Source organism: Dryobates pubescens, chromosome 27 (assembly GCF_014839835.1).
Source record: "Dryobates pubescens isolate bDryPub1 chromosome 27, bDryPub1.pri, whole genome shotgun sequence".
NCBI lineage: Eukaryota > Metazoa > Chordata > Aves > Piciformes > Picidae > Dryobates > Dryobates pubescens.
Genome location: NC_071638.1, coordinates 6,514,247 through 6,541,619, shown reverse-complemented (window position 1 = coordinate 6,541,619; position 27,373 = coordinate 6,514,247). Strand labels below are relative to the sequence as shown.

The 27,373-nt window shown below is 41.4% G+C and overlaps 1 protein-coding gene across 6 annotated transcripts in view; it reads left to right on the top strand.

The window, feature by feature from the left end:
- The window catches only part of CADPS2 (calcium dependent secretion activator 2), a 366,370-nt gene that overhangs the window by 120,219 nt on the left and 218,778 nt on the right, over window positions 1-27,373 (top strand). The window contains exon 3 of one of the 6 annotated variants that reach the window (XM_054173947.1): window positions 5,666-5,998. The exons of the other annotated variants lie outside the window; for them this stretch is intronic. Within the exon in view, the coding sequence (XP_054029922.1) occupies window positions 5,666-5,998 (333 nt within the window). The remainder of the gene's footprint in view (window positions 1-5,665; window positions 5,999-27,373) is intronic. 6 annotated transcript variants of the gene reach the window in all.

The window sequence follows — 27,373 nt, the reverse complement described above, 5'->3', positions numbered from 1 at the left end:
CTGTGCCAGGGGAAATTTAGGCTCGAGGAGAAAGTTCTTCCCAGAGAGAGTTGTTAGCCATTGGAATGGGCTGCCCAGGGTGGTGGTGGAGTCACCATCCCTGGAGGTGTTCAAGAGGGGACTGGACGTGGCACTTGGTGCCATGGTTTAGTCATAAGGTCTGTGGTGATGAGTTGGACTTGGTGATCTTTGAGGTCACTTCCAACCTCGGTGATTCGGTGATTCTGTGATTATTACATACCAACATTTTTTTTTAAAGCTTCAATTAAAATACAGTTTTTGACCAAAAACACTTCATAAGGGAACATTTTAAGGTCGGGGATATATATAAAATTGTATTTTGTATTTGCATGGACCTGTTGTTTTGGCCAATATGAACATGCCATCGTCTTGTCAGTGTTGCAGGCAACAACTGTTACAATTATTACTCTCCTTCCACTCCTAAGTGTTGAAAAAATGGGACAGGGAAGGCTATTAATATTCAATAGGAGGATTGGTTAATAAAAATATTAATAACTTTATTAATCATAAAAATCCCTTGGAAAATATTAATAAAACCTTTTTACTGGTCCAAACTATTGGATGTTGACTTGCTGGAGCGTGTCCAGAGAAGGGCGATAAGGTTGGTGAGGGGCTTGGAGCACAAGCCCTATGAGGAGAGACTGAGGGAGCTGGGGTTGCTTATCCTGGAGAGGAGGAGACTCAGGGGTGACCTTATTGCTCTCTACAACTACCTGAAGGGGGGTTGTAGTGAGGCAGAGGTTGGTCTCTTCTCCCAGGCAACCAGTACCAGAACAAGAGGACAGTCTCAGTTTGTGCCAGGGGAGGTTTAGGCTGGAGGTTAGGAGGAAGTTTTACACAGAGAGAGTGATTGCTCATTGGAATGGGCTGCCTGGGGAGGTGGTGGGGTCGCCGTCGCTGGGGGTGTTCAGGGTGAGGCTTGACAGGATGCTTGGTTCCATGGTTTAGTTGATCAGGTGGTGTTGGATGATAGGTTGGACACGATGATCTTGAAGGTCTCTTCCAACCTGGTTTATTCTATTCTATTCTATTCTATTCTATTCTATTCTATTCTATTCTATTCTATTCTATTCTATTCTATTCTATTCTATTCTATTTGGCTGTGGAACAGATATCTCATCAGCAGGAACAAGTAACAATTTTAACAATGTGAGCAAAACTCCAGAAACAACAAACAGCACTTTAAACTGTAAAGGACAAAAAAAGGGAACATCGTCAACAAAGCCAGAGATTGCCCACAGAGGCAGGGAACTCCAGAATGCTCTAGGGCAACAGACTTTTAATAGATTCTTATAAAATCAGATTTCATAATTACTCACTGATCGTGGGTGACCGTTTTAGGCTGTGCCTTTAAGAAAGGGACAGTTACTGGAACACTCTGGCTGAATGCTTTGGTGTAAAATGAAAACAAAGATATTCTAAACGAATTTCATTGGTAGATTGGTAGAATGCAACTTTAAATTTTAGCTTTAGTTCAGTTTGAATCTCAGTCAGTTCAGTCAGTCTGTCTTTTTCAGTCTCTTTGAGCAGCTGCTGTCTTTCCTCTGCACAGGACAGAGTTGACCTTGAACTAACTGAGCTAACCAGATAAGAAACTCATTCTTGTATACGCATTGAGCTAACAGAATTTCCTCCTTAATAATTAACTTTTCCCTCACTAACCCTTTTTGGGAAAAAAGGGAGGAAGGGGGAGAAGGGGGGTATAGTTGAGGGTTGGGCCCCTCTCCTTTGAGGAGGGAAGGGTTTTCTGTATTACATTCTTTGCTGTATATTTCTGTATATATTGTAAATACTGTATATTGTATATATATTCACTGCATCTCATCCTGCTCGTAAATATAGCTTATCCATTCTGCTTCTCCAACTGAGTTAGCCATGGTTTCTTTGTGTGTGTGGGATAACTGAACTTTCTCTCACCACCACATTGTGGTACCCCGTGGCACACATGGGGATTTAAACCAAACCAAAATGGCGGCGACCACGTGGAAGCTGCAGGAGCCCAGTTTCACTTTCTGTTGGCATCTGCAGCTTGTTGCTGAGACACATTCAGGATTTATCACTGAAGGCTTTGTAGCTGAAAGTCTTGTACAAAAAAGGTTGTTCTGCTGCAAATCTTCGCAGCGGCACTCGTGGCTTCTTCCAATAAAACAAAACTGTGCTGGGGACTCAGCTCCTCCTGGGTTTCATCTTTTGGCCTGGCGGGACGCATCTGCTCTGCCCCTGGGCTTTACAGCGCTATACAGCGAGGGGTCTTTGCTGTCCTCTCTGGATAAACTGAAACACAGCTTGACTTCTAAGCAAGGTTTATGATTTCTCCCAGAGCTTGGACAATTGCAAGGCAAGGCTCTGGCTCTTTGGGCTGGTACTTACAGATTTCCCGAGACAATAATGGCCAGTGACAACAAAGACTGAGAGAGAAAACCCTGACGCTGTAACCTATAGAATGAGTTTCCACCAAACATGGCCAAAGGCACACACACCTGTCCTACTTGGACTCCAGGGCATGTTCTGACAAGCTTAAGCAACGTGGGCATTTTCCTGGAAAACCAGACCTGCTGGCTTCTGCCCCATTGTCTGGTTCAGAGCATTTTTGAGGCTTTTATTGTCCCTTCAGGACAATTGGTCTGGTTCATAAATCAAGGGAAGTGCTAGCAGCTTTTCAGCCTCGGCATTCTGGATTAATGGGTTTGAATAATATGAAAGAAGGTAAAGAAAGGTGGCTGATACTCTGGTGATCTTACAGTGTGTAATTTGCAGATTTTTAATTTTTATTTATTAGCTTGATCCAGGTATGTACCTTACATACAGTATATCCACCCAGTACATAGGATCAGGTAATCTTGCATAAATATGAGACTTTGGGGAAAGAGCCTGTAAATATCCTTGGTTTAACTTTTTCTTCTGCATCTGCCTTTTCTCATTGGATATAGAAATTAATGAGATGGAGGATTTAATGTTGTTTATGAACAGTCCGAAGTAGCTGAAGTTAGTTTGAAGTAATTTTCTTGAAAATATATTTTTCTTCTATTTGCTTTCTGCTGAAGCTGATGGAGAAATTCATCTATTGTAACTGCAGGCTGTTAAAACAAGGACAGGCTTAATATCCTTTCGCCAGTTTGTGTTGATAAGTTTTATTGCTGAGTGGAATTTATGACTATTGCTTGGTTTGAAATTACGTTAGATTCAATATTTATGTAGCATTTTGAGGAAATTAATATCAGCTTTAATTGACAGTAATTATGCCAGGTGCCATTATGGATAAGAATTTGACCTTAGATACTTATATTTAAAAAAAAAAAAAAAGGAAGTTCATTGTGAGACAGTTAGCTCATTAAATGTGATTAACAGATAGTGATGATGGGGTTTTGTAATAATCTATTTGGGCAAGTACTTTTAGGCTTAATCTGCAGCCTTCTGTATAGCATCAGTTAGGGTATCAGTTGAGAGATGTATTTTGTAACTAACTGCATTTTAAAATGCTTCAGTGAAACACCCATCAGCAAGCATTAGAGATTTTAGAATATGGTTTTCTTCATCTGTTTCTACATTTGTTTTCCTCTTTGGTCAGCTTTTTATCTCCTCTCCTCCTCCTCTGCTACTCCTTTGTATTTTATTTCTCAAATGATAGTATGGTAGTATTTTAGGTTGATTGTTAGGTGCAGTGTCATCAAACATGTGATAGCATAAGGGGCCAGAGTTCTACTGCACTCCATTCATTGTTTTCATTACCCTTGGTGACTAAAATGACTATCTGAAAATGCACAGTTAACACATCTTCCACTTCGTAGGGTATGATTGAAGAGAGCAAGCAGTCAGAAAGGTGATGGATAGGAAATCTGTTTAGACTATGTGGTATCACATCTGTTCGTTGCATTTCAGCTGTTCTCGGGAGTGTTAGCGTAGCACCCAAGCAGTGCCCCATCAGCCAAGCCTTGCAGGGTGGGGGACCTCAATTTGTGTCCCTCTGCCACAGGAAACCAGTTCCTGAATTAGCCATGCAGTTTATTCCTTGTCTAAGGCACCCCACCATTACAGACAGGGGTCAGAGTGGCTGGAGAGCAGCCAAACAGAAAGGGACCTGGGGGTACTGGTTGACAGCTGGCTGAACATGAGCCAGCAGTGTGCCCAGGTGTCAAAAAAAGCCAGTGGCACCCTGGCCTGTATTAGGAATAGTGTGGCCAGTAGGAGCAGGGAAGTCATTGTGCCCCTGTACTCAGCACTGGTTAGGCCACACCTTGAGTCCTGTGTCTAGTTCTGGGCCCCTCAAATTAAGAAGGACATTGAGACTCTTGAACATGTCCAGAGAAGGGCAATGAGTCTGGGGAGAGGCCTCGAACACAAGCCCTACGAGGAGAGGCTGAGGGAGCTGGGGTTGTTTAGCCAGGAGAAGAGGAGTCTCAGGGGAGACTTTATTGCTGCCTAAACTACCTGAAGGGAGGTTGTAGCCAGGAAGGGGTTGGTCTCTTCTCCCAGGCAACCAGCACCAGAACAAGAGGACACAGTCTCAATCTGTGCCAGGGGAAGTTTAAGCTTGAGGTAAGAAGAAAGTTCTTCCCAGAGAGAGTTGTTAGCCATTGGAATGGGCTGCCCAGGGAGGTGTTGCTGTCCCTGGAGGTGTTCAAGAGAGGACTGGATGTGGCACTTGGTGCCATGGTTTAGTAGTCATGAGGTGTTGGGTGACAAGTTGGACTTGATGATCCTTGATGTCTTTTCTAACCTTATTGATTCTACGATCATTTCTTTGCACAGTTGAGCTGATCATGCTACAGTGGTCGTCTTCTTGTTGCATTTTGCAGAGGAGCAGTTTCATGCGATTTACTACTCAAAATGGGCCTGATACACAGTGGCTGGAAAGATCAACCTTGCCAGGGCCTGTGCTAAATAGAATATATGTATCTATCCCTGGACACTGAAAAATTCATACAGAATGCTGATTTAATTAGTTTGTTGTTGTAATTTGCCTTGTCATATCTTAGAGTGCAGGTACTTGGGTAGGTTTTTTTAATGTTGGGTTTTCTTGCTTTGGGTTTTTCCCAAAGAAATCATATATTGTGTCTCCAATATTGTGTCTTCAGTGTAGAACCAGTTCTGTAGCTCTGCACCATTCTTCTCACTATAGTTAATATGGATTGTAGTATTTCTCCAAGTTTGTTTGTTTGATTGTTTGTTTTACCTGGATAACTGTCTTGCATGAGATTCTTGGCTGACTTAAAGATCATAGTTTAACTCATACATGTGAGTTTTAAAACAGCTTAGCTGATTCATTAGTTACTTGAAATTAACTTAAGACTTTTGTCATGGAGAAAATGTTAATTAAAACTTCTAGGTACATTTTAAGTTAGCTACTGTTAATTCAAACTTAATTCCAACTTAGCTATTGTAAGTTAATGCATAAATAGCCATAAAAATATTTATTTCAGATACTTATTCAATGCAGAAACTTTACTCAAGTTGGTAACTTGGGTTTTTAAGAAAAACATAACAAACATGACCTGCGTAACTCTTCCTTGTAAAGCCTTTTAACATAGAAGTTGAATGTCAGCTTGTATTGCTTTGTAAGGGATTGTGTTTATGCCCTTGCCTAACTCTTTCTGGTTTGTTCTGTTGTGGTTTGTTTGTTGTATTGTTTGTTTTCTTTTCAAAGGTGTTTCTCAAGAGTGACCGAGTTGCAAGAATGGTCCACAGCGGAGGCTGTTCTGCAAACGACTTCAGAGATGTTTTTAAGAAAAACATAGAAAAGAGAGTCCGAAGTTTGCCAGAAATTGATGGATTGAGCAAAGAGACTGTGTTAAGTTCTTGGCTAGCCAAGTATGATGCCATATACAGGGGAGAAGAGGACTTTTGCAAACAGCCGAATAGAATGGCCTTAAGTGCTGTATCGGAGCTGATTCTGAGCAAGGAACAGCTTTACGAAATGTTTCAGCAGATTCTAGGGATCCAAAAGTTGGAACACCAGTTGATTTATAATGCCTGCCAAGTAAGTATTGGTGTCACTCGGTTCTGTTGTGTCCACAATTTCTCCCCCTTGCCAACAGGTCAATTGCTTCCTCTCTGTGCATAGAAGCCTTCAATTTTAAGTACATCTCCACAGCACAAGGGGATGAAAACCGTCAGAAAGGAATCTTTGAATCATTTGGTTGCTGGAGAATACTTGGGAAAAGGATATGCCAGAGTGTATGGTATTTACTCTACAGAGATTTCCTGAGACCTTTTACAGTATCACAGCTCCTGTCGTTTGAGTGATTCTACAGAATGTTATGTGGCCTATATACCTGCACACCCTCATAAAAATCACATGTGTATGTACATGTTTGTGTGTATATGTGTACATCTTTAAAAGATCCCATTAACCTGGGTCTCTAAATTGATAGATGACAGGTGACTGAATTCAGGATGCTCTTGGCCACCCAGTGTCTAGAAGATCTATGTGTTAAAACTTATTGTGCTTCATTTCAGATACCATCTACAAAGCCAATTTCCACATTTTTACTTCCTTGTTTTGCTTGATAAAAGTGATATTCCCTATAAATCACTAAGGCCAGGACAAACAGGCCATTCAGCAATCATATTTGAATTTATATGCATAACTTATTGCTAATCTCTGGCCAGTTCCAGTTCAAGGTGAGATTTTGCTTTCCTAACTGCATCTCTGCACACCCTGGTAATGCCCTTGTAACATCAGTAGGTAATGCTCCACTTTCTTATCTCTGGTACATTTCCCTTTTGGTTCTGAGCAGACCCAGAAGCTCAGAGTTAAGCCAGGGGGTGTCTCTTGTTCTGCCTACTTCTCGTGCCTTTAGAGAGGATGAACTGAATGGTTTTGAGTGTCTAGGAGAGTGTTCTTGAAAAATTCCCAGCACTCCCTAGCTCTTTTGTCCTCCACGGAAACTCGCCACGGGATCCCTTCCAGCTGACCCCTGAGCATGCTGAAGTTTGCTCTTCTAAGATCTAAACCCTTTGGTTTTGGAACTAATCTTTAGTGTGCTCAGCAATACCTCAAATTCCACAATATAAAGATCACTGCAGCCAAAGCTGTCAATAACCAAGATATTACAAACTGTATTTTCTTGGTGAGTGAGCGGCAAGTCCAGCAGTCCCTCACTCCTGGTTGGCACATCTAACTTCTGTGTGAGGAGGCAGTCCTTCTATCCATTCCAGAAACTTGATGGATGATAGGTAAACTGCTGTGTTGTTCTTCTAGCAAATGTATGGGTAGTCAGTCTCCCACAAGAACCAGGTTTTGTTGACCTGAGGCTTGCATAAGTGACTCACGAATTGCCATCTTGGTTGTATCATATTGGTTTTGGGGTCAGTAACAGATGCTTACTGTAAGGTCCCCACTGGAGACACCCCCTCTGATTTTGACCCAGAGGTGTTCAACAGGGCTTCCACAGTTACCATAGTTGACTTCAGTACTTTCAAGATTCTCTTTATTACAGAGTATGACTCACCACCTCTTCTACTCTGCTTGTCTTTATGAAACAGCCTGTCATGATCAACCATGATCCTCCAGCTGTGTGAGCTGTCCCAGCAAGTTTTGGTTATTCCTACTCTATCATAACTTTCTGACTGGGCACAGAGCTCCAGTTCCTCTTGTTTGCTTCCCAGACTTCAGGCATTAGTGTACACACACTTCAGGTGGTTGGGTTTTTGTTTCTTGCTTAGAGAGACAGCTGGGGCACATTTTACACTCCTCTGGTTTACTGTATATGCCACTGTGAATGGTCAAAATCTGCTGTTAATCTGCATTGTGCTAGAGGAACACCAACAATTGTGAGTGAAGAACTTAAAAAAATTGAACAAAGCTGTTCCCTTATTCTCAAAGTGGTTCTGATTATACAGCCTGCTAGGTTCTTGTATCTGTATCCTTGAAGGCTTCTGTATCTTGGCTCTTAATTACAAGACTGTTGATGGAATGCAACTGATTGGCACATATCAAGTGTTTGCTGTCTGTTCTTGGTATATAACCTATAGAGAGGCTGAAACTTTGCAGTGATTCATTTTTGTCTTCTACCATGGCAGAATTTTGAGCTTGGGATAATTTTGTTTTCTAATTCTCAGGCTGCAAATTTAAAAGGAAATAATCTTGTGCTAGGTAGGAAGGGAGAAAGACTGACTGATCATCCTGATGTGTGAAAAAATGACTCAGTAGGATAAGACGACTTTGCTCTTGGTCTTCCTGGTTTTGAACATGAGAGGTTGCAAGATCTCCTGTGCAGGTTTCCAAAGTTCACAATGTTTACCCTCCTTATATTAGAGGACAGGAAGAAAGGGAGACTTACTTCCTTGGGAGCAGATGAAGGAGCACCTATGTGTTTTAAGCTGAGAAGAATGAAGAGGGAAAGGCTTTTGAGCATATACCCTTCTTGTTTGGGGTTCTAGCTTTCAAGCTAAATAGGAAATTATTTTGATAGAACAAAAACTGCTGTTATGTACTTCAGGAGAATTGTTACTAACCATACATTTTAAATCTTGTTCCTGTGTCCAGTCAAGCACCTAATACACCCAGGGTATAAGGATAAGTCTGTTGCCAATAAAAGGGCAACAATTACCCTCCCCAGGAGCCATAATGCAGACAGCAGCCATGTTTTGATAACATGCTGCTTTTTTTCCACTGGTGCAATCCCTTATTTCTCATTATAGTTTTAATAACTATTTTGTTTAGGCTGTATCTTATTCCTTTCTATTGAGAGTGTATTTATGGAAGATGAGATGAAGTTAGACTGAAATTTCAGTCAGCGCAATCAGTTTTCATTCTGCCCTAGAAGCCTCTATCAGTATTTGTATTAAAATGCTCACTTTCATTTCCCTTTGCCTCTGCTGTTTAGAATACTAGAGGCTTGCAGATAACGATAATCAATAGTGTCTGGGAGCAGTGAGATAAGTGGAAGTCCAAACAGATGTTGAAATTGTATTTTTGATAGGGGTTTTAGTGAGTTGGCTTCTAGCCTGTGCTTCTAGCACAGAATCAGGTATATGAAATTCTATGTATTTTGCAGCTCTGAGAAACAGCTGCCCTTAACAGCAAATCTGTACAGTTATAATTTGTGCAGAAAGCTGTCTTTCCCCCCCCCACACACTTCATTTTTTGTTTGTTCCTTCCAGCCCTTTGGAAATAGGAAGCAGAAAAACGTCTTGTAATGTCGATAAGAGTAAATTATCCTGCACCTACAGGGCTGCTAAGCAGACAAGGATGTTATTTGTAACAGTAGGAGGTATTGTCTGTCAGCCTCCTCCTTGTGACTTTCTCTGCATTTAGAAACTTTTTAATGGTTTTTCAGCAGCTTTTGCTCCCCAGACTGTTCTAAATGGCACATTCTCTTCAACCTTTAACCCATTGGTATCGTGCAGCAGCTCATCACGTAATTCTGCTAGGGTGTAGGTTACTGGAGGTCCATGTAGGTTTCTAGTCTCTGTCCTTTGTGTGATAACAGTAAGAAACAGTGTTTGTTCAGTCATTAGAAGAACATAATAAAAAATGAAGCAAATAGTAATAGAGCAGCTCTCTGACACTGTCAAACACCATTCACATAGCTGTGAGAGTCTTATCTCTGAAGAGTAACTTTTTGTCACAATCTTTTAACATGTACTAAGAGCCTAAGCTTGTCCTTAGGTCATGAACATTAACAGGACCTTCACGTTAGGGTATTGAAGATTTCTGTGATCTTGTTTGCAACTTTAGAGCAAGACCAGCAACTGACGCAAGCTATCTATATCTCTTTGTCATTCAAAGATCCAGTTTTGTAAGTGATAACACTTTCACCTGTTTTTTTTGTCTATATTGTGTTGCCTTAAGCTGTGTTTTATGATAAAGAAATGATTGCCAGTTAGCTGGGACTTAATGAGCTCCTTGACCTGCTTTTGAGGTGCCTGGCCACAGTGTGGTGTTACAGTTTGTTTGATTTCTAGAGATCAAATGTGATACAGTCTTTTTCTTTTTTATTTTTTTTTTGTAATTATTCACTGATGCAGATGATAGCACTGATGTAGAAAGTCAAACTGAAAGTCAAACTCAAACTCATGCATGGTGGTACACTATTATTACACGATTTCTCCAGCACTAAAATTCTGTACCTGGCAATTTGTAATTCCATGCAGTGTATATTTTGTTTTGAAGGTGCCTTTAGAAGATTGACTTCTTTAGCTGATCTGAGCTCCTTGTCTTGGGTGTGGGGAGAAGAGAACGACACTGATCTTTGTCAGGAAAAAATTCTTGCAAATAGCATTCATTTTCTGAGAGGTAATCGATAATTTGGAGAATAATGTGAGAGTCTTTAGGAAGAATTTATTTGCTAAGTGTTCTGCTGTCAACTTTTGGGGAATCAACCACAAGCTGATTCTTCTGAAAATAGCTTTAGAAGGTACTTCGATACAAGATACAATTTTCTGCCTAAAAGCCTTGGATTGCTTCTGGTTCGCATCCATTTTTATCTTCAGCTTTTGCAAGATCTAACTGTGTGGAAGTGTCTGATATTAGGAATGATGGACTACATTGTATCTTCAATAATGAATGTTTGTGGGTTTAATTATGAAAATATTTTCTGTCAAGAATTTCTCCTGAGGTGAAATCTGCTTGTGGTGGTCAATACAGCTGAACTCTCACCCGCCACTGTGCTGAAGTCCAATTAATTATGCAGGTTTGGAAATAAGTCAAATTAAGGGCAATTTAATTTGCAACAAGGACTTCATGCCTTTTGAATATGTGTAGGTCTGATCCTTTCCTCAGTAAAATCATGAAAAGTAGTGCAATTGTGTCTCAGATCACAGAGTTTCCCATACTTGTGGAGATTTGCCTTAGAAGCTTTTGTACCCTATGTAAGTTAATAGGGACAAATGCAACTTCTTGAAGCAAAATCAATAATGTAGCTTTGTATAGAAAGCTTTGTGTAGAGATTATAATCTTCTCAAAGCAATTAAACAACTGTTAAGGTGATGTTCAGTATATAGATCAAAACTTAAACAGATTCATAGTTTTTCTCCTGTGTCTTGCCCCAAGTTAAAAAAATTGGTTTGGGCCTTTATGTAATGTGCATCTGACTCTATTTAGTCAAAACTAAAAATAGTGCCTCTGTATAATATAACCTACCTGGGGCTTCAGCTAAGCTAGTATCTTTCTGTGGGTTAGCAGTAACTGACATCTAATTTGTGATAAATTAGAATAGAATAGAATAGAATAGAATAGAATAGAATAGAATAGAGCAGGTTGGAAGAGACCTTCAAGGTCATCATGTCCAACCCATCATCCAACACCACCTAATCAACTAACCCATGGCACCAAGCACACCATCAAGTCTCCTCCTGAACACCTCTAATGATGGTGACTCCACCACCTCCTCAGCCAGCCCATTCCAATGGGCAATCACTCTCTCTGTATAGAACTTCCTCCTAACCTGCAGCCTAGACTTCCCCTGGTGCAGCTTGAGAATGTGTCCTCTTGTTCTGGTGCTGGTTGCCTGAGAGAAAAGACCAACCTCCGCCTGTCTACAACCTCCCTTAAGGTAGTTGTAGAGAGCAATAAGGTCTCCCCTGAGTCTCCTTCTATCCAGGCTAGGCAGCCCCAGCTCCCTCAGCCTCTCCTCACAGGGCTTGTGTTCCAAACCCCTCACCAACTTTGTTGCCCTTCTCTGGACATGCTCCAGCAAGTCAACATCCTTCCTAAACTGAGGGGCCCAGAACTGGACACAGTACTCAAGGTGTGGCCTAACCAGTGCAGTGTACAGGGGCACAATGACCTCTCTGCTCCTGCTGGCCACACTGTTCCTGATGCAGGCCAGGATGCCATTGGCCCTCCTGGCCACCTGGGCACACTGCAGGCTCATGTTCAGCCTGCCATAGACTAGTTCACCTAGGTCCCTCTCTGCCTAGCTGCTCTCCAGCCACTCTGACCCCAGCCTGTAGCTCTGCATGGGATTGTTGTGGCCAATGTGCAGAACCTGGCACTTGGATGTGTTCAATCTCATGCTGTTGGATTCTGCCCATCTGTCCAGCCTGTCGAGGTCCCTCTGCAAAGCCTCTCTACCCTCCAGCAGATCAACACCTGCCCCCAGCTTGGTGTTGTCAGCAAATTATACCTGATACAATGAAGCAACCTCTGAAAAAAAGTTGACAAGGTGCATTGCTGCACTTGTGAGGCAGCATCAGGTGTTCAATAAGATATCTACTGATGTCTTAAAGTCCCTCTGGGCTGAAAACGTGCTTCTCCATGGCCCACGATGATACTCATCTGGTTGGGGTTTTGTTTGGTTTGGTTTGGTTTGTTGTTTTTTTTTTGGGCTTTGGGTTGTTTGGTTTGGTTTCTGTTTGTTGTTTGGGTTGGGGATTTTTTTTTTGTTTCTGACTTTTATTTCTTTTGTGAACAAGCCTTATGCTGATCACCTGCTTTATATAGGAGATCTGCTTCCTTCAGGCCTTACCTAGTAGGTTACTGCAAGGTAGACAATGCCCACCCCAGCACATGGCACAATTTATTTGCCCCCATTTATTAAAGGCAGTTTTGCAGAGTCTGCAGAGGAGACAGTAGGCAGGGCAGGACTGAGGGCAGAAGCTGTGCAGGCTTTCAGTGCACAGAAAGAACTACAATGGTATAGGAGACCTCTTGGGTGAAGAGAAGCAATAAAGCTATAGTATTCTAGTTCCTATTCAGGTATTGACTGCATTTTTGCATAGTAACTGAGTCTAGAAGTTTTTGCACACAGTCGTGATGCAATAACAGAATGTTTTCTTACAGAACAGGTCAGTGCTTTAAAATTGTTATATGTGTCTCTCGACCTGAGAAGTGTTTAATGCCTCGATAACAGAAACAAATGTACACATTTTCTCCCTTCAGGCTTGTTCACACATCAACTATTGGTTTCTAGTACCTGTAAATACAAGAATATATCTCCTCCTATTTCCTCTTTCTCACACACACACAAAAAATAATGCTTTCTGATTGATTTCCCCCCAACACTTGTTCTTTGGGGGAGAGGGGGGGAAGGAAATATCTACTGCTGTGTGTTCTTGAGCAAGAGCAGAATTATTCAAACCAAATATTTCAGTGGAGAATAAGTTCTCCTTTCTCACAGGAATTTATATCTTTGACTCTTATTCATGAGATGTCACATTTGAATACGTGCACATAGGAGTTTAATATGAACTTACTTCAACAGTTAACTTCTAAAATATTTTTATTTGCTGAGTTGCTTCATTTATCTTCTACCTCAATTTGAGAGGTAGGAAGAGGTCTTGCTCAAGACCTCTCTTGGAACACAGCACTGCAACCTAAAATATTCCTCTTAAGATTGCTTCTGTAATGAGACTGTGAGGAATGCAGAGCTAAGATGAACAGTGTCTGCCAGGACAGTCTGGAGCTTCATCTTAATAATGTGAGTTCTAATGGAAAAAAAGTGTTGGAACCCCAAAGTGTTTTAGTTTTAGTAAACAAATGTTTTTTTCTATAATAGAAGTTTACTTTGGGGGAAAAAGGAAAAAGGTCTCTGATTGCCCCAAAGGGTGTTGATTTGTTCTCATTTACTCTAATGATAGAAGCATGATGGAACCAATATTAAAACAGCCTTAGAAAAGCAAGTTACTTTTTTAGCATGTTTAAATATCTGGCTGTGAACAGCATTTAAAAGCCTTGCAATTTACATAATGGAGAGAAGCACTTTGAAATATTTTTGTTTGTAGTTGAAGAAAAGAAAACACCAGAGAGAAATGGTGTGTTTGCTACAGTAATGCATTTTCAATACTTGAGGTATCGAAGTAGCCTTACATTCAGCTATTAGGTGGGGAAAATTTGTTTTGACCTCTATATTTACAAGAGGAACTTGAGTGGAAAATCTGAAAATCATGACAATATTTAAAGTTTTTTGATTTTTTTTTATATAAGTGTTAAGAATAAACATTAAGGGATAATGGCTGAGGGAGCTAGGATTGTTTAGCCTGGAGAAGAGGAGGCTCGGGGGAGACCTCATTGCTGTCTACAACTACCTTAAGGGTGATTGTAGCCAGGAGGGAGTTGGTCTCTTCTCACAGGCAACCAGCACCAGAACGAGAGGACACAGTCTCAAGCTGTACTAGGGGAAGTTTAGGCTGGAGGTGAGGAGAAAGTTCTTCACTGAGAGAGTCATTGGCCATTGGAATGTGCTGCCCAGGGACGTGGTGGAGTCACAGTCCCTGGAGGGGTTCAAGAGGAGATTGGACGTGGCACTTGGTGCCATGGTCTGGTCATGAGGTCTGTGGAGACAGGTTGGACTCAATGATGTTTGAGGTCTCTTCCAACCTTGGTGATACTGTGATAATGTGATAGAGCTTTCTTTGTGCATATATCATTTATGTTCTTGTGTATTGTTTTACACCTGCATGAGAGAGTTGCATGTGTGTGGTTTCTAGTAGCCTGTGAGACTATCAGCACCCATAGACTAGTGGATTTACTTGTACTTTCAGAGTTAGCTTCCTTCTAGGCTTATTCTCCTGTGTATCACCTTTCTTGTCACAAGAGTTAATCCAGGCTTGACTGAGAATCAGCAGAGAGAAGCTGAGAATTACCTATCTCCTCCACTCTTGCTTGTACCTCCCCTGAGAATTGAAGTCATCAGTGTTGGGATTTTGGCTGCAGATCTTTCAGGCAGTTTTGATTTGTGAGACTCTTTGGCATTCAGTGAGCGAAGGAAAACAGCAGCAGAATGGTCATCATAGAATATAAAACCAGGGAAGTTAGTTTGGGCCTTGTTAAAGAAGATCCTTTTAGGTTTCTTTTTTTTATTTTCCCCTTTCCCTGTGTTTCTTCCCCTAAAATTTCTTTTAGAGCTTTCATGAAGTAATTAATGTTGTTTTGACATTCTCTTGCATTCCCTATTCAAGGGAGTTAAGCCTCAACATTCAAAGCCAAATATATCCAGCATTTAACTTGCACTTACATTAACATCAGCAATGCATTTGATTTATCATGTTTAATATTACTAGCTGAGGGAAAAATTGCTCTGCTTGGGTATTAAGCAATTAAAATGAATATTTTCTCCAAAAGGCTGTTGAATTTATTTTTACAAAACCATTTTTGTGCTTTAAGAAGATATTCAGGTAAATAAATGCAAACCAAATAATTCTTACAGTCACAGTACAAAATCTGATGATTAAGTTTATTAATGTAGCTGGTTACTAGCTTATATGTGCATTTAAATGAATTCTTGGGAGCAAGCTGAGTAAGTAATGTTACCAAGAATTTGTTACCTGTTCTGCTTAAGAGAAGGTAGTATTCTGTATTCCCTCTTTATGAATTCAAAGCAAAGCAGTTTTGCTTAGAACAGCTGATTCCATCCCTAGGATCAATTTTTTTATTCAAGTTTGTGCCTCTGCAAGATTTTTATCCTGAGGTGTCTTTAGCAGCCAGTGTAAAGCCAGTAGAGGCAGCTGAAAAAGCCACAGGAAAAGAATGAGCCTGTACTTCTGCATCTCTCTCACTCTGTCCTGGTTTGAGGCCAGACAGATACTCTATTGCCCCTGAAAGGGGCAAAAGCATGACAGTCACACGAATGGGTTGGAAAGTGATAGAAGGTGATGGAAAAGCAATTGGTGTTTCAGAGAAACTACAAAGCATAGCAGCAAGATATCCTGAAGCATACAGAGTCCCTTACACCATACCCAAAGGGCTCCCAACACTTCCCTTCTGCACACCTGAGGGTATACCCAAAACCCCCAGGGTTTTACCTGCCCCTCCCACTGCCAGGCTAGTCTCAGGCTGGCCAGGTCCGAGACCTGCTCCCTGCTTCTCCTCCTGACATTAGGCTTAGACAGGCCTAAGAGGCCTTGAGATGCTGCCCCACCGTTATCTGATAGGGAGCATCTCCCATGTGAGCAGAAAGGAAAGAAAGAGGAAGAGAATGACTTTGCTGTTGGATCTATAGGGTGCAAGATTTATGGGTAGAGATACGCCGTTTCTTGTGTCCATCTTACTGGGTTGGACACTTGGGACACTGGAGGTGTAACTTATGTGGCAGTAACAGAAGTTCTTCATAGAAAGAGTTATTGGCCATTGGAATGGGCTGCCCAGGGAGGTGGTGGAGTCACCATCACTGGAGCTGTTTAGGAAGAGGCTGGATGGGGTGTTTGGTGCCATGGTTTAGTTGATTAGATGGTGTTGGATGATGGGTTGGACTCGATGATCTCAAAGGTCTCTTCCAACCTAGTCTGGTCTGGTCTAGTGTATTCCTGCTACACTGATACTGAGTGTCTTGTTCTGAAGCTTAGCTGCTTTTTACCCACACACTTGAAAATTTTCAGGAAGATCTCTCTTAACTCTCCCTTCTAGGGAGGACAAATTTTATATGGGTTCCTGTACCCTAGTCACTCCAAAAAGAAAGCTGCAGATGAATTTGGAAATGAGCCATCTAATATTTACAGTAGATACACTTTTTAAACAGTGATATTAAAGCACAGCTGTAATAGAGGATAGATTGTCCTGCTGAGTAGTTGTCTGTGTAAAATGGCTGAGAGATCTGCAGCTGTCTTATAGCTATGCTATAGTTTCTGTGTTTATTTTTTCATCCCCTAGGGAAGTGACTGTCCTAAAAAGGAAAAAACTCTCAGGTCACCTCTTCAGCTGTCTCCTCTGCTGAAGCTGTCCTCATCTCTAGGATCTAATCTCTCCACCTGTAATCTTCCAGACTGTCCTCCCCAGACATCCTCTCACTTTAAAAGAGGATTGATCCTCAACATAATAGTCAGCATACAGGGAGGCGCTCCTTGACCTGTCATTTATTCCTGTATTTTTTATTACAAGACTCAAGACTCATGCCATCCAGATTCAGCATGGGGTCAGTACTGAGACTCTCTGCTTTGTGTTCACCATTTCAGACTTCCAACATGTTTACAAGTGCTTGTTTCCTCACTGTAGGTCTTCCATAAGTAGGAAGGATTATCTTCATTTTAATTTTCTGCTACAGGCATGAAAATTTCTCAGGCCAGCTGAAATAACTGTCTAGTCAGTAGCAGGAGCAGAGAGAAGGAAAAATAATCACAGCCCTCATTCTAAAATTTGCAGCCTACTGGGAAAGGGAAGAGTAAGAGGAGAGTAAAAATTGAATTCATCTGTACTTTGTGTTCCTACAGGAATCTGTTCCTTGAGATAACAGATAAATAAATTGGATTCCAGGCATTTTAGCTATGAGCAAGAAAAATCTGAAATAAAATTGAGGCTTCTTACTTGGTATAAATGTTGACTTTAGCTGCTGTTGAAAGGAACTGGTGTATGGTGACTGCTCTGGGCCTGTGGCAGAAGGAATATGCCTTTGTAAATGAAGCAAGGGAAGAGTCAATTCCTCTGTCACCTCTGAATAAACTGTTTTCCTAACTGGTCATGCAGTGCCAAGCTTTTCTAATGTGGGAACTCTAGGACTGCCTGTAAATGAGGGAATGTAATACTGAGCCATGCCTGAGAGAGCCTCCAAAGGTACACACAATTTCTGGTGTAGCTTTGTTTTATTCCTAGGTGCAGTGTAAAATCATGCCCCAATCAATCTGGCATAACCTTCTCCACATACTGTCTCTTCCCTCAGGAGATGGGAGGCAGTGGGATCTTACCTGAAACACCTATCCTTCCTTAGGGGAACTTATCTGAGCAGCATTCTGATTTTACCATACTGGAGCAACTGTTAGGCATTACAGATGGATAGCAGACTTTCTATAGCTGGTGTTTTCCCACCTGTTGAATGTTTGTAATTTTCTCCCATTCCCATGTTTCCAAGAGAATGGAAGCTGGAAGCTGGTAACTGCTAGAAGCAGGAGAATGGCTCCCTGTCTCTTCAGTTTTTCATCTGAAAAACTAATTCAGGATTCTGGCAGCAGAGAAGTGAGTCCTGTTGGAGGAAGAATACATGTTGAACATCTTGAGTCATGGGAGCGTGACCAACAAAAGCAACGCATATTAGAATTCGGTGACTCCACTCTGTCCAGGACAAAGACACCCATGTACTGGCCAGACTTTTCTACTTTCTTCTAGCCTGGATTTGTTGTTACTGAGGCCCATCTAGCCTTCCAGTTCCCTGCTGCTTGTCTGTGTGAGCACTGGTGACATGACCTTAAGTGTGACCTCAAGGAAATCAGGGATGATGCTAAGACTCTGAAAGCAAAGATGGCCCAGGGTGACACATCCAATGTCCAGAACTAATATATTCAGTGAAGCTTTGACCTTCAGCTGTGGCACCTTGTTTTGAGAAGAACAACAGTAAGAAGTGATAGAATGAACCTGACAACAAAGTAGGGACTTACTTGGGGAGAGAATTGCTAATCATCAAGAATTGTAAACTATGGCTGTTAGAGGATAGGGAGATAATCTCAAGGTTAAATGAAAAAGCAATGCAGATAAATATGAAGATAAATGATGATAAATACGATGATGATAAATATGACAAAAATGAAGATAAATATGATAGAAATCTGCAAGGGTCAAAGTAATGTTCCCTCTCAGAAAGAGTGTTTATAAATGTGTCTATGCTAATGCCAACATGTTAGTGTTGCACTATTTGGGCAACAAACAAGCAGTCCAATCTCTGGGTCAAGATCAGGAGGAAAAGTAATATCAGTGATGTTGTGGTGGTGCTCAGTTAGAGACCACTGACCAAGAGGATAAGGGCTGGCATTGGTCCTCATGGTGGATTTCTTTCACCTGCCACCAATATTTTGGCAGGTTACCATGGCATTGTGCAAGCAATTGATGAAGTTGCTAGATTGATTCTAGAGAATTTCTGAATGCAAACGTGAAAGGAGCAGTTGAGATTAGTGCTCTATTTGATCTGCTGCTCACAAAAAAAAGAAGATTTAGGGGTGAATGTGAGCACAGATAGTAGCTGGACCACATAAATCACCAGCAGACCATTCAGGAGTTGAAGAAAGGCTGAGAAGGTAAGATGTGAACCTAATCCTAATTTAAAGAATTGCTGTGCAGAGATCCTTATGAAACAGCAGTGTGGGGGAAAAAAAAGGAGAGCCCAGGGGTTCACTGATGTGTTGTGTTTTTTTTAAGAAGAAAATGTGCTAAGAGCCTCAGGATCAAGCAATCCTGCTGTATAGAAAGTTTAAGAATTATTTGCAGTGCCTCAGTTCTGGGAAAGACTTTGAAGCACAGCCTCTGGCATTCCATTTTAGTAAGTGTAAAGGTAATTGTTACTTGTTTACATGGATACCAAGAGAAAATCATTCCTGAACAACCTGACTGCTTGCTTTCATTAAGGAGAGCAGTCAATGATAACATACCTTGACTTCAGTAGTACTTCTGAAATTGTCTCCTGCCCCATTCATGTTTGGAAGTTGAGGAAGTGAGGTGCGGACAAGTTGACTACTAGAGGGCTTAAAAATTGGCTAGGTCACAATGCCGGCGGGGTGGTAGGCAGTGGTTTCAAAACCCAGTTGGTAGCTGGGAGCACAGTACACCAGAGTTCAGTATTTTTCTTACTGACAACTTGAGTGATGAGAAAAATCTGCCTTTAACAAATCTGTGGCCAGTACAAAACTGAAGAGGAGGGTGGTACAGCTGACGTATTGAATTATTAAGACCTTGAGCATTAAACTCATAGAAACCTTCTAAATTCCACCAAAGAAAAGTGGAAAGTTTTGCAGCTTGCACAACATAACCCTGGGCACAATCATGGACTAGGAACCAAGTGGTTGAGTTGCAGCCTTACTGAAAAGGATGGGACAAGAGCATGTTTTGCAGGGTGGGTGGTAGGTTGAGTATGAGCCAACGATGCCTTTTCATTATAGATTAGATGACCTGAGCTATATCGGAAGAAACACAGGTAGTAGATTGAAAGGGTTGTCCTTTCCCTCTGCCTGCCAGCGGTGAGGAGGAGAGACTTGTGTAGCCCAGCAAAGAGTAGTCTAACAAGTGGTCTAATAGTAGCTTACTACAAGCTAATTGGGTGTAAGTTTCAAAGAAAAGATGACAATGCTGTAACTGTGTTAAACGGATGGTGTAATGAGTTAGCCGTCACAGGCTGTAACTTAGGATATTCAAAATGACTATTAGAGGAAAGCTTAAATATCAAGGTAGTGGAGTAAAGGAGCAGGTGAGACAGAGAAGCTGTGTAATCTTCATCTCGAAGGTTTACACAACTTTGTTCAATATAGCCACAGCTTACTCATCAATTATTGTCAAGTGAAGGCTGGACTTATTAACCTCAAAATTTCCTGTCTAACCAATGTTTCTGTAGTGCTGTGGCTTGTACTGAAATGCAAAACCATGAAGGGTATGTTGATAGGAGGTCCTGACAGTGGTACATAGTTCTTGATACAAACACCTAAATATTGCTGTTCATAATTTTGCTAGGTACAAAGCTAGTTATCAAAGCCACTTGGAATTTAGCTAAGCAATGGAACCTAGAGAGTACTATCAAGCAGACCCTTCCTTCCTGGTCAGTTCAACTCTGAATGAAGTTAAGTATTGGAGTAGCCTTTAAATAGAGTTGGCTTGGAGAAAATACGGAGATTTTGTCACTCAAGATGTTTTAAAGTTGGAGAATTATATTTCAAGGCTGGGCTAAATATAGTTGGCTCTTCTTTTGGGATAACTGATGTAAAAAGTGTTCTCTGACCTATTTTCTAAGTTCTGTTACCAGTGAAGTTGGTTGTAGCCAGGTGGGGATTGGTCTCTTCTCTCAGGCAACCAGCACCAGAACAAGAGGATGGAGTCTCAAGCTATGCCAGGGGAGGTTTAGATTGGATGTTAGGAAGAAGTTCTTCATAGAAAGAGTGATTTGTCATTGGAATGTGCTGCCTGGGGAGGTGGTGGAGTCACCATCACTGGAGGTGTTTAGGAAGAGACTAGATGGGGTGCTTGGTGCCATGGTTTAGTTGATTAGATAGTGTTGGATGATAGGTTGGACTCGATGATCTCAAAGGTCTCTTCCAACCTGGTTAATTCTAGTCTAGTCTATTCTGAAGATGGAACATTTCTGATTACATTACTTTCAGCTGAGAGTAACAGTTGATTGGCTTGGAAAGAGATGTCTTTCTTGCATCACAAGGTACATGCCCTTAAGCAATATTTTTTTTCATCTTCCTTATTGTGATCTTTTTTTCCTGATCATTAGACTAACAGAATATAGACTGAAGATCTAGAATCTGTTTTCTTTTTGACCTGTCTTCAAACATTAGAACCTTCATAGGTATGGAAGTCAGTTTTTCATGGTGCAACACAAGTCTGTAGATGAAGCTAGGCATTAGCCTTCTGTAACATTAACCTCTGGATTAAATCTATTCTTTCAGTCCTTACTTTACTCCAGACTACTCCAGATCTTTCTTTTTATGGATAGCTATTAATGCCACTGACCTCTAGGAGAAGGTAACAATATGGAGCATGCTTTAGCTGATGGTATAGAATTGAATAGTAAAGGAGAACCCGGGATTCCATTTCTGTCATCTTCTAGCTTCTCCGCTTTGTGTTTGCAAAAGATTTAGACAATAGTTCCTTCTATCCAGTGATTTTCTTATGTAGTTTTTCTTGAAGACATTACTAGCTTTAACAAAAAATAAAAATGTTAATATGCTCCCATGTGCAGACTTTCAAATAAATAGAAACATCTCACTGTTTTGAAAGAAGAACTGTTCGTATGTGTCATGAGGTTTAGTCTGTTTCCTCTTTTTCATGGTGCATTTTGAAAGCAACAGCATACTTAGTTTTTGGAGAATCTGTGATAAATCAGCTGTGAGTTGTGAGCATGACTTTTATTTTTCCTATCTGATTAAGTCAGTCACGTGTAATTATTTGGTAAAAAATGCTAGCATGAAATCCAAGGTGCTTTTGCTGGCTTAATGCAACACTCATTAACATTTATTGCCCTAATTGCATCTATTCCCTTGGGTTTCAATGCCAAGGAAAACCTAACCAGTGATTAAAAAGACAAGGAAACATTCTTTGTGATATTTTTAGAGAGTGAGGACATTAAGCAAAAGGAAAGGGGATTTCCTTCCGAAGCAAGGATAACTTCAGAATAATATAAACCACTATGAGCCCGTTTAGGACAGAAATATGCAAACACCCACAAGGTTTGCATGCTAATCTTTGGGTTGCCTTGGATATGGTAATCTCTGCACAGATTATGAGAAAGGAGGACAGTGGAAAACTTTTTCTAAGGAGGATCAGGACATGAGTCATAGCTCATTTAAGGCCCATTGCTTCCTGCCTGGGGTGGATGTGGGAGGGTATTCCCTAGACAGAACTTGAAAGCAGCTTGTATGGAAAGAGACAGCCAATATCTATTTTGGCAGGATCTGGGGGAAGGTGAGAGAGAGAACAAGATCACCCATTTCTTTGATTATCTTCCTCACCAGAGATTATCAGTGCAGTTAGGATCTCCACAGTATTTATGGAAGGCATTTAGCTAACCACCTAAGTAACATCTGGGAGGCTTCTCTGTCTCTCCACTGATTAGCTATGGACCCTGCATTTCTGACTTCAGGCATACTTTATTTGGATGGGAAAATAGGCTCTATGTGGAATTCTGCAGCTTTTTTGTGATGCCTAGCTGCAGGAGGATCACCTGTACCAATAACAAGACAAAAACCTTGAGTGGAAAATAAACAAACATTTTGTGTGTGTGTCTATATTCATAATTTTGTGGGGAAAAAGTTGAGGAGGAAGGTATTTTCACAGCTAGCAGTAAGTTTGACTATTACAGTGTGTAGAGTGTGGCTTGACAGCATCCCTGAACTCCAGTATGTGGATGTGAAACTAAGATACAGTTAGAAAACATATGTTTACAGTATAACATATTGCAGATCTGAACTTTTCCATTCCCATTAACAAAATATGCATTGCATCCATATCTTTGGTTTATCTGTGGGACACACTTTTGGTATTTAGAATGATTATATCTGTAATCAGTAGAAGCCTACCACTATTCTACTTCCTCCTATCTCAGCACAGCATACTTTCCTTGGGGTTTCATCCTGTCCAGCAGAGGTGGTTGAATATTGCACTGTCAACCAGTTAGAAGGGCAAATCTGTATTTTGCCTATTGATCTGTGCAATCATCACAAATGCCAGAAGAATGAGAAGCAAAAAAAATCTATTGCTTGTAGTGACAATTTTCACTTGTGCTAGGTGGGGTTTTCTTCTCTTCTATAATCCACTGCTGAGCCACCAGTGTGGATCCTAATGTGATTCTAATGATGTCTAATTCCAGAGTTTAACGTTACTACTTGTTGATTTAAAAACAGTGCCGTTCTCAAACAGCCAGTGGGCTGACTTGTCATCAGCACATGACACTGCTTTCTGAATGACAGCATCTGTAGTAAGCATCCAAGTCCTGATGGTAGTGTTTTGATGGTGCAGTCTTGATATTTTAGGAGGGTTTGGGGCAAGGCTTCTTTTGTCTTCTTTCGGTTGTTTCCCGGGGAGTGTAAGTGTGGTTTCTATTTGATTCACTCCATTTAGGAGAAGTGCTGCATTTTTGTTGAATCTTCATGAATGTGACAACTTATGAATGTTCTGGACACTCTAATGTTGCTCTAGTTGCAGGGGACTGCAGAAGGACCTCACAAAACTGGATGGGGAAAAGCATGACAAATAAGTACTAATTTAGCTAAATGCCATGGTAGGATAAATAAACTAGCACATGCCTGCAGGATGCTGAACTGAGCAGGGGCAGTTACAGTTTGAGAAAGACACTGGGTCACCACCCCGTGGTGCAACAGTAGCATCATTTTCCTGCTGTATGTAACCACCTTATGGCCATGCATTGAGTAATGGGTGCAGCTTTGGTGTCCCTATCTCAGAGATATACGAGAGGTCACTGAAGATTAGACTGACAATGAAAATCACAGAACAGCTGCCTTTCAAGGAGAGATGGAAAGGGCTGAAGCTTTTCAGTCTGGAGCTGAGAAAGTTGACAGGAATGTGATTGAAGTTTACAAAGTTATGAAGGTAATGTCCAAGGTGAATGCCACACCTCTGAGAGATTGGGAAGTTGGGAGGAGATTTAAAATCGATGCCACATTTCTTTACCTGGCTTCTGGAGAACCTGGAGGAGCGATGAGGGCAGAGAGCAGCAGAAGGTTCAAAAGGGTTTAGAAATGTTCCTGGAGTATACAGGGATACTTACATTTCTTTCTTTTGTTTTCTCTTTGAGTAGGGGCAATCATTTGTGTAACAAGGGAATTGTAGATGAGCTATGAAGACAATGGGAGCTACAGCTAAAACTGAAACATTATTGTAGTAGGCATAGTTTGCAGACTCAGCTTTATAGAACAGAGCCTCTGCCACAAAAACAATTTGGCATTAATGTTGAAGGAAACTAAACAAGGTGGAAGAACCTGTTGCAGAAAAGGGCATCAATGTAATGAAACTGTTCTTAGTCAGTATTCCAATCAGTGTATAGATATGTCCAGAGTATTTAAGTGGCCTTACTATTTAGAATAGAATAAACTAGGTTGGAAGAGACCTTCGAGATCACCGCATCCAACCCATCATCCATCTAATCAATTAAACCATGCAACCAAGCACCCCATCAAGTCTCCTCCTAAACATCTCCAGTGAGGGCAACTCACCACCTCCCTGGGCAGCGCATTCCAATGGCCAATCTCTCTCTCTATGAAGAATTTCTTCCTAACATCCACTCTAAACCTCCCCTGGTGCAGCTTGAGATGGTGTCCTCTTGTAATGGTGCTGTCCGCACCACCCCAACTTTGTTGCCCCTCTCTGGACACGTTCCAGCAAGTCAACATCTTTCCTAAACTGAGGGGCCCAGAACTGGCCACAGGACTCAAGATGTGGCCCAACCAATGCTGAGTACAGGGGGAGAATGACCTCCCTGCTCCCAGCTACAGAGAAAGCGATATGCTAATTGCTTTGTCCATTCATCTATTCCCCTATTTCCCTATTTTCAATATTTATATTACTGGAAAACTGCTGCTCACACACACAAAAAAAAAAAAAGGGGGGTGTAAGGGGGGGAGGGAGGGAGGGAGAAGAAAAACAAGAATAGCATTCTGTAAGAATTTGTATTAAAAAAATGAATTATTCCAAACTGATATTTGATTTTTTTTGCTGGCACAGTTTGCAGGAAAATTGAGTGATCAGTTTAGCCAATTGTCTGAAAGGCAACCGTGTACCCTAGTAGAGTAAAAGAGGTAAGAAAAAGCTGTGAGGCCTAATGGTGTGTTGTGTAAGAAGTTGTTTGAATGCCTCATATTGGCTTTGGACCTGTTAGCTCTTAACAGGCTACTTGCTGTGAACAAATTGGAGGTAGGAAGGCTTTTAATAGTTGCTGAGTTTGATTTACAGTTAACTGAAAATATGCATACTGGCATGTCAGAAGAGAAATCATTTCAAGAAAGGGGGCTTTTTCCTCCGTTAACCATGAACAGATTTTCTCTCTCTGGCATCCTTGCTCTTATATTTAACTTCCATTCTGTGTTGCATGCGCTCTAAAAACACCTCTGACTTCATTTGCCAAAACTAGCAATTTGTTGTTATTGTGTGTGTTGACTAGGAGAAGGAGTGATGTTGGGAAGAAGATTTAGGAACTGAGTGCTTAAAGTTTGTCTTTTCCCGAGGTCTGTGTGAAATCCACAGGATTTCACCTTCGCACAGGCAGGGTCAACCATCAGCATAGTCATTTGTGTGATACATTGATGTTTAATTATGTGTTTTATAAATCTGAATTAATGCTCCCTAGACTCTATACACAAGGAAGAAAAAATACTTTCAAGTAGAATTTAAATGGCATAGCCTCCTTTGAAATAGAGGAGTGACTTTTCTTTCCTTTTACAGCTGAGTCTTTCTTGCTGTGAAACAGTAGGCATAAGGTTTATGAAAGAGTCCAGCAGAAGCCATTCAGAAAGCTTCACACATTCTGCCCTTTAATTAAATCAGCTTTTTTCTCTCCTCAAGGAAGTGGAAACAATTTACTTCTGTCACAACTTTGTTTTTCAGAAGTCCTATTGAGTTCATGTCAAAAGTGCCTGCTGCTGCAGACTGGACCTGGGTGCTCTAGTTTTGGCCTGACCTGGAAGTTGTTGATACTTTCACATATTTAGCTGCTAATCTCTTGTGGCAATTTAGGCTGAGTGCCTCCTGATGCCACCACATAAGATACACCTCTGGTGTCCTGGGTGTCCAGCCCAGTGGGTGGACACAGGAAGCTGCATATTTCATTCCCATAATGTCCTGCTTCCTATAACTCTATCAGCAAAGTCCCGCACTTCCTCTTTCTTCCTTCGCCGCTACCGTGGGAGATGCTCCCTATCTGGTAATGGAAGAGGAGTTATCTCACGGCCTCTTACGCCTGGCTAGGCCTAATGCCAAGAGGAGAAGGGGGAAGGGCAATCTCAGATCTGGCCAGCTGAGATTAGCCTAACAGTGGAGAGGGGGAAGAAAGAGCCCTGAGGGGTTTGGGTGTACCCTCAAGTAGGGAGAAGGGAAATGCTGGGAGGTTTCTGGGTAAGCTTTGGGATCTTCTTTTGTCCCTGTGCTTGTGGTTTTCTGTAAAACACTCACTGCTTTTCCATTTAAACTTTCCATCACTTCTGCAATCTGTTTGTGTGAGTCTCATTTTTCTGCCCTGGTGGGAGGCAAGGGAGGATCTGCCTTCAGACTGGGACATCTTGGTTCATAAGCTTGGGAAACTTTGGGAATCCATGCAGGCTGTTTGTGTTCAGTGTGTGATGACTCCATAACACTATAGACAATAATTTTCCCCAGTCTATTCCTTTAGGGCAACTCCACCTGTGTAAAAATAAAACAGGAACAAATCCTGTCGGTCTTTTTTTTTTTAGAGTCAGATAATAGTGCCAAGCTGAAAAATGATGGTATTTGCATGTTACACCTGCTGCCTGCTTGCTGCTGACTTGATTGACAACCAAATTTGAACACTAGGAATTCTCTGACCTTCACTTTCTCTTCCAGCATTACTTATGGATGCCATTAGTTCACAGGATTTTAGGGGTTGGAAGGGACCTCTGGAGATCATCAAGTCCAACCCTACTGCCAGAGCAGGACCATAAAATCTACCACAGGTCTCACAGGAACACATCCAGACAGGTCTGGAAAGTCTCCAGAGAAGGAGACTCCACAACCTCTCTGGAGAGCCTGTTCCAGTGCTCTGGGACCCTCACAGTAATGAAGTTTTTCCTTATGTTGAGGTAGAACTTCCTGTGCTGTGGTTTACATCCATTGCTCCTTGTCTTGTCGCAGGGTGTGAGAAGAGGCTGTCCCTTCCTTCTTGGCACCCAGCCCTCAGATACTTCTATACATTTATTAGATTCCCCTCTCAGTCTTCTCCTCTCCAGACCGAAAAGCCCCAGGGCTCTCAGCCTTTCTTCATAAGGCAGGGCTCCAGTCCCTTAATCATCCTTGTAGACCTCCGTTGGACTCTCT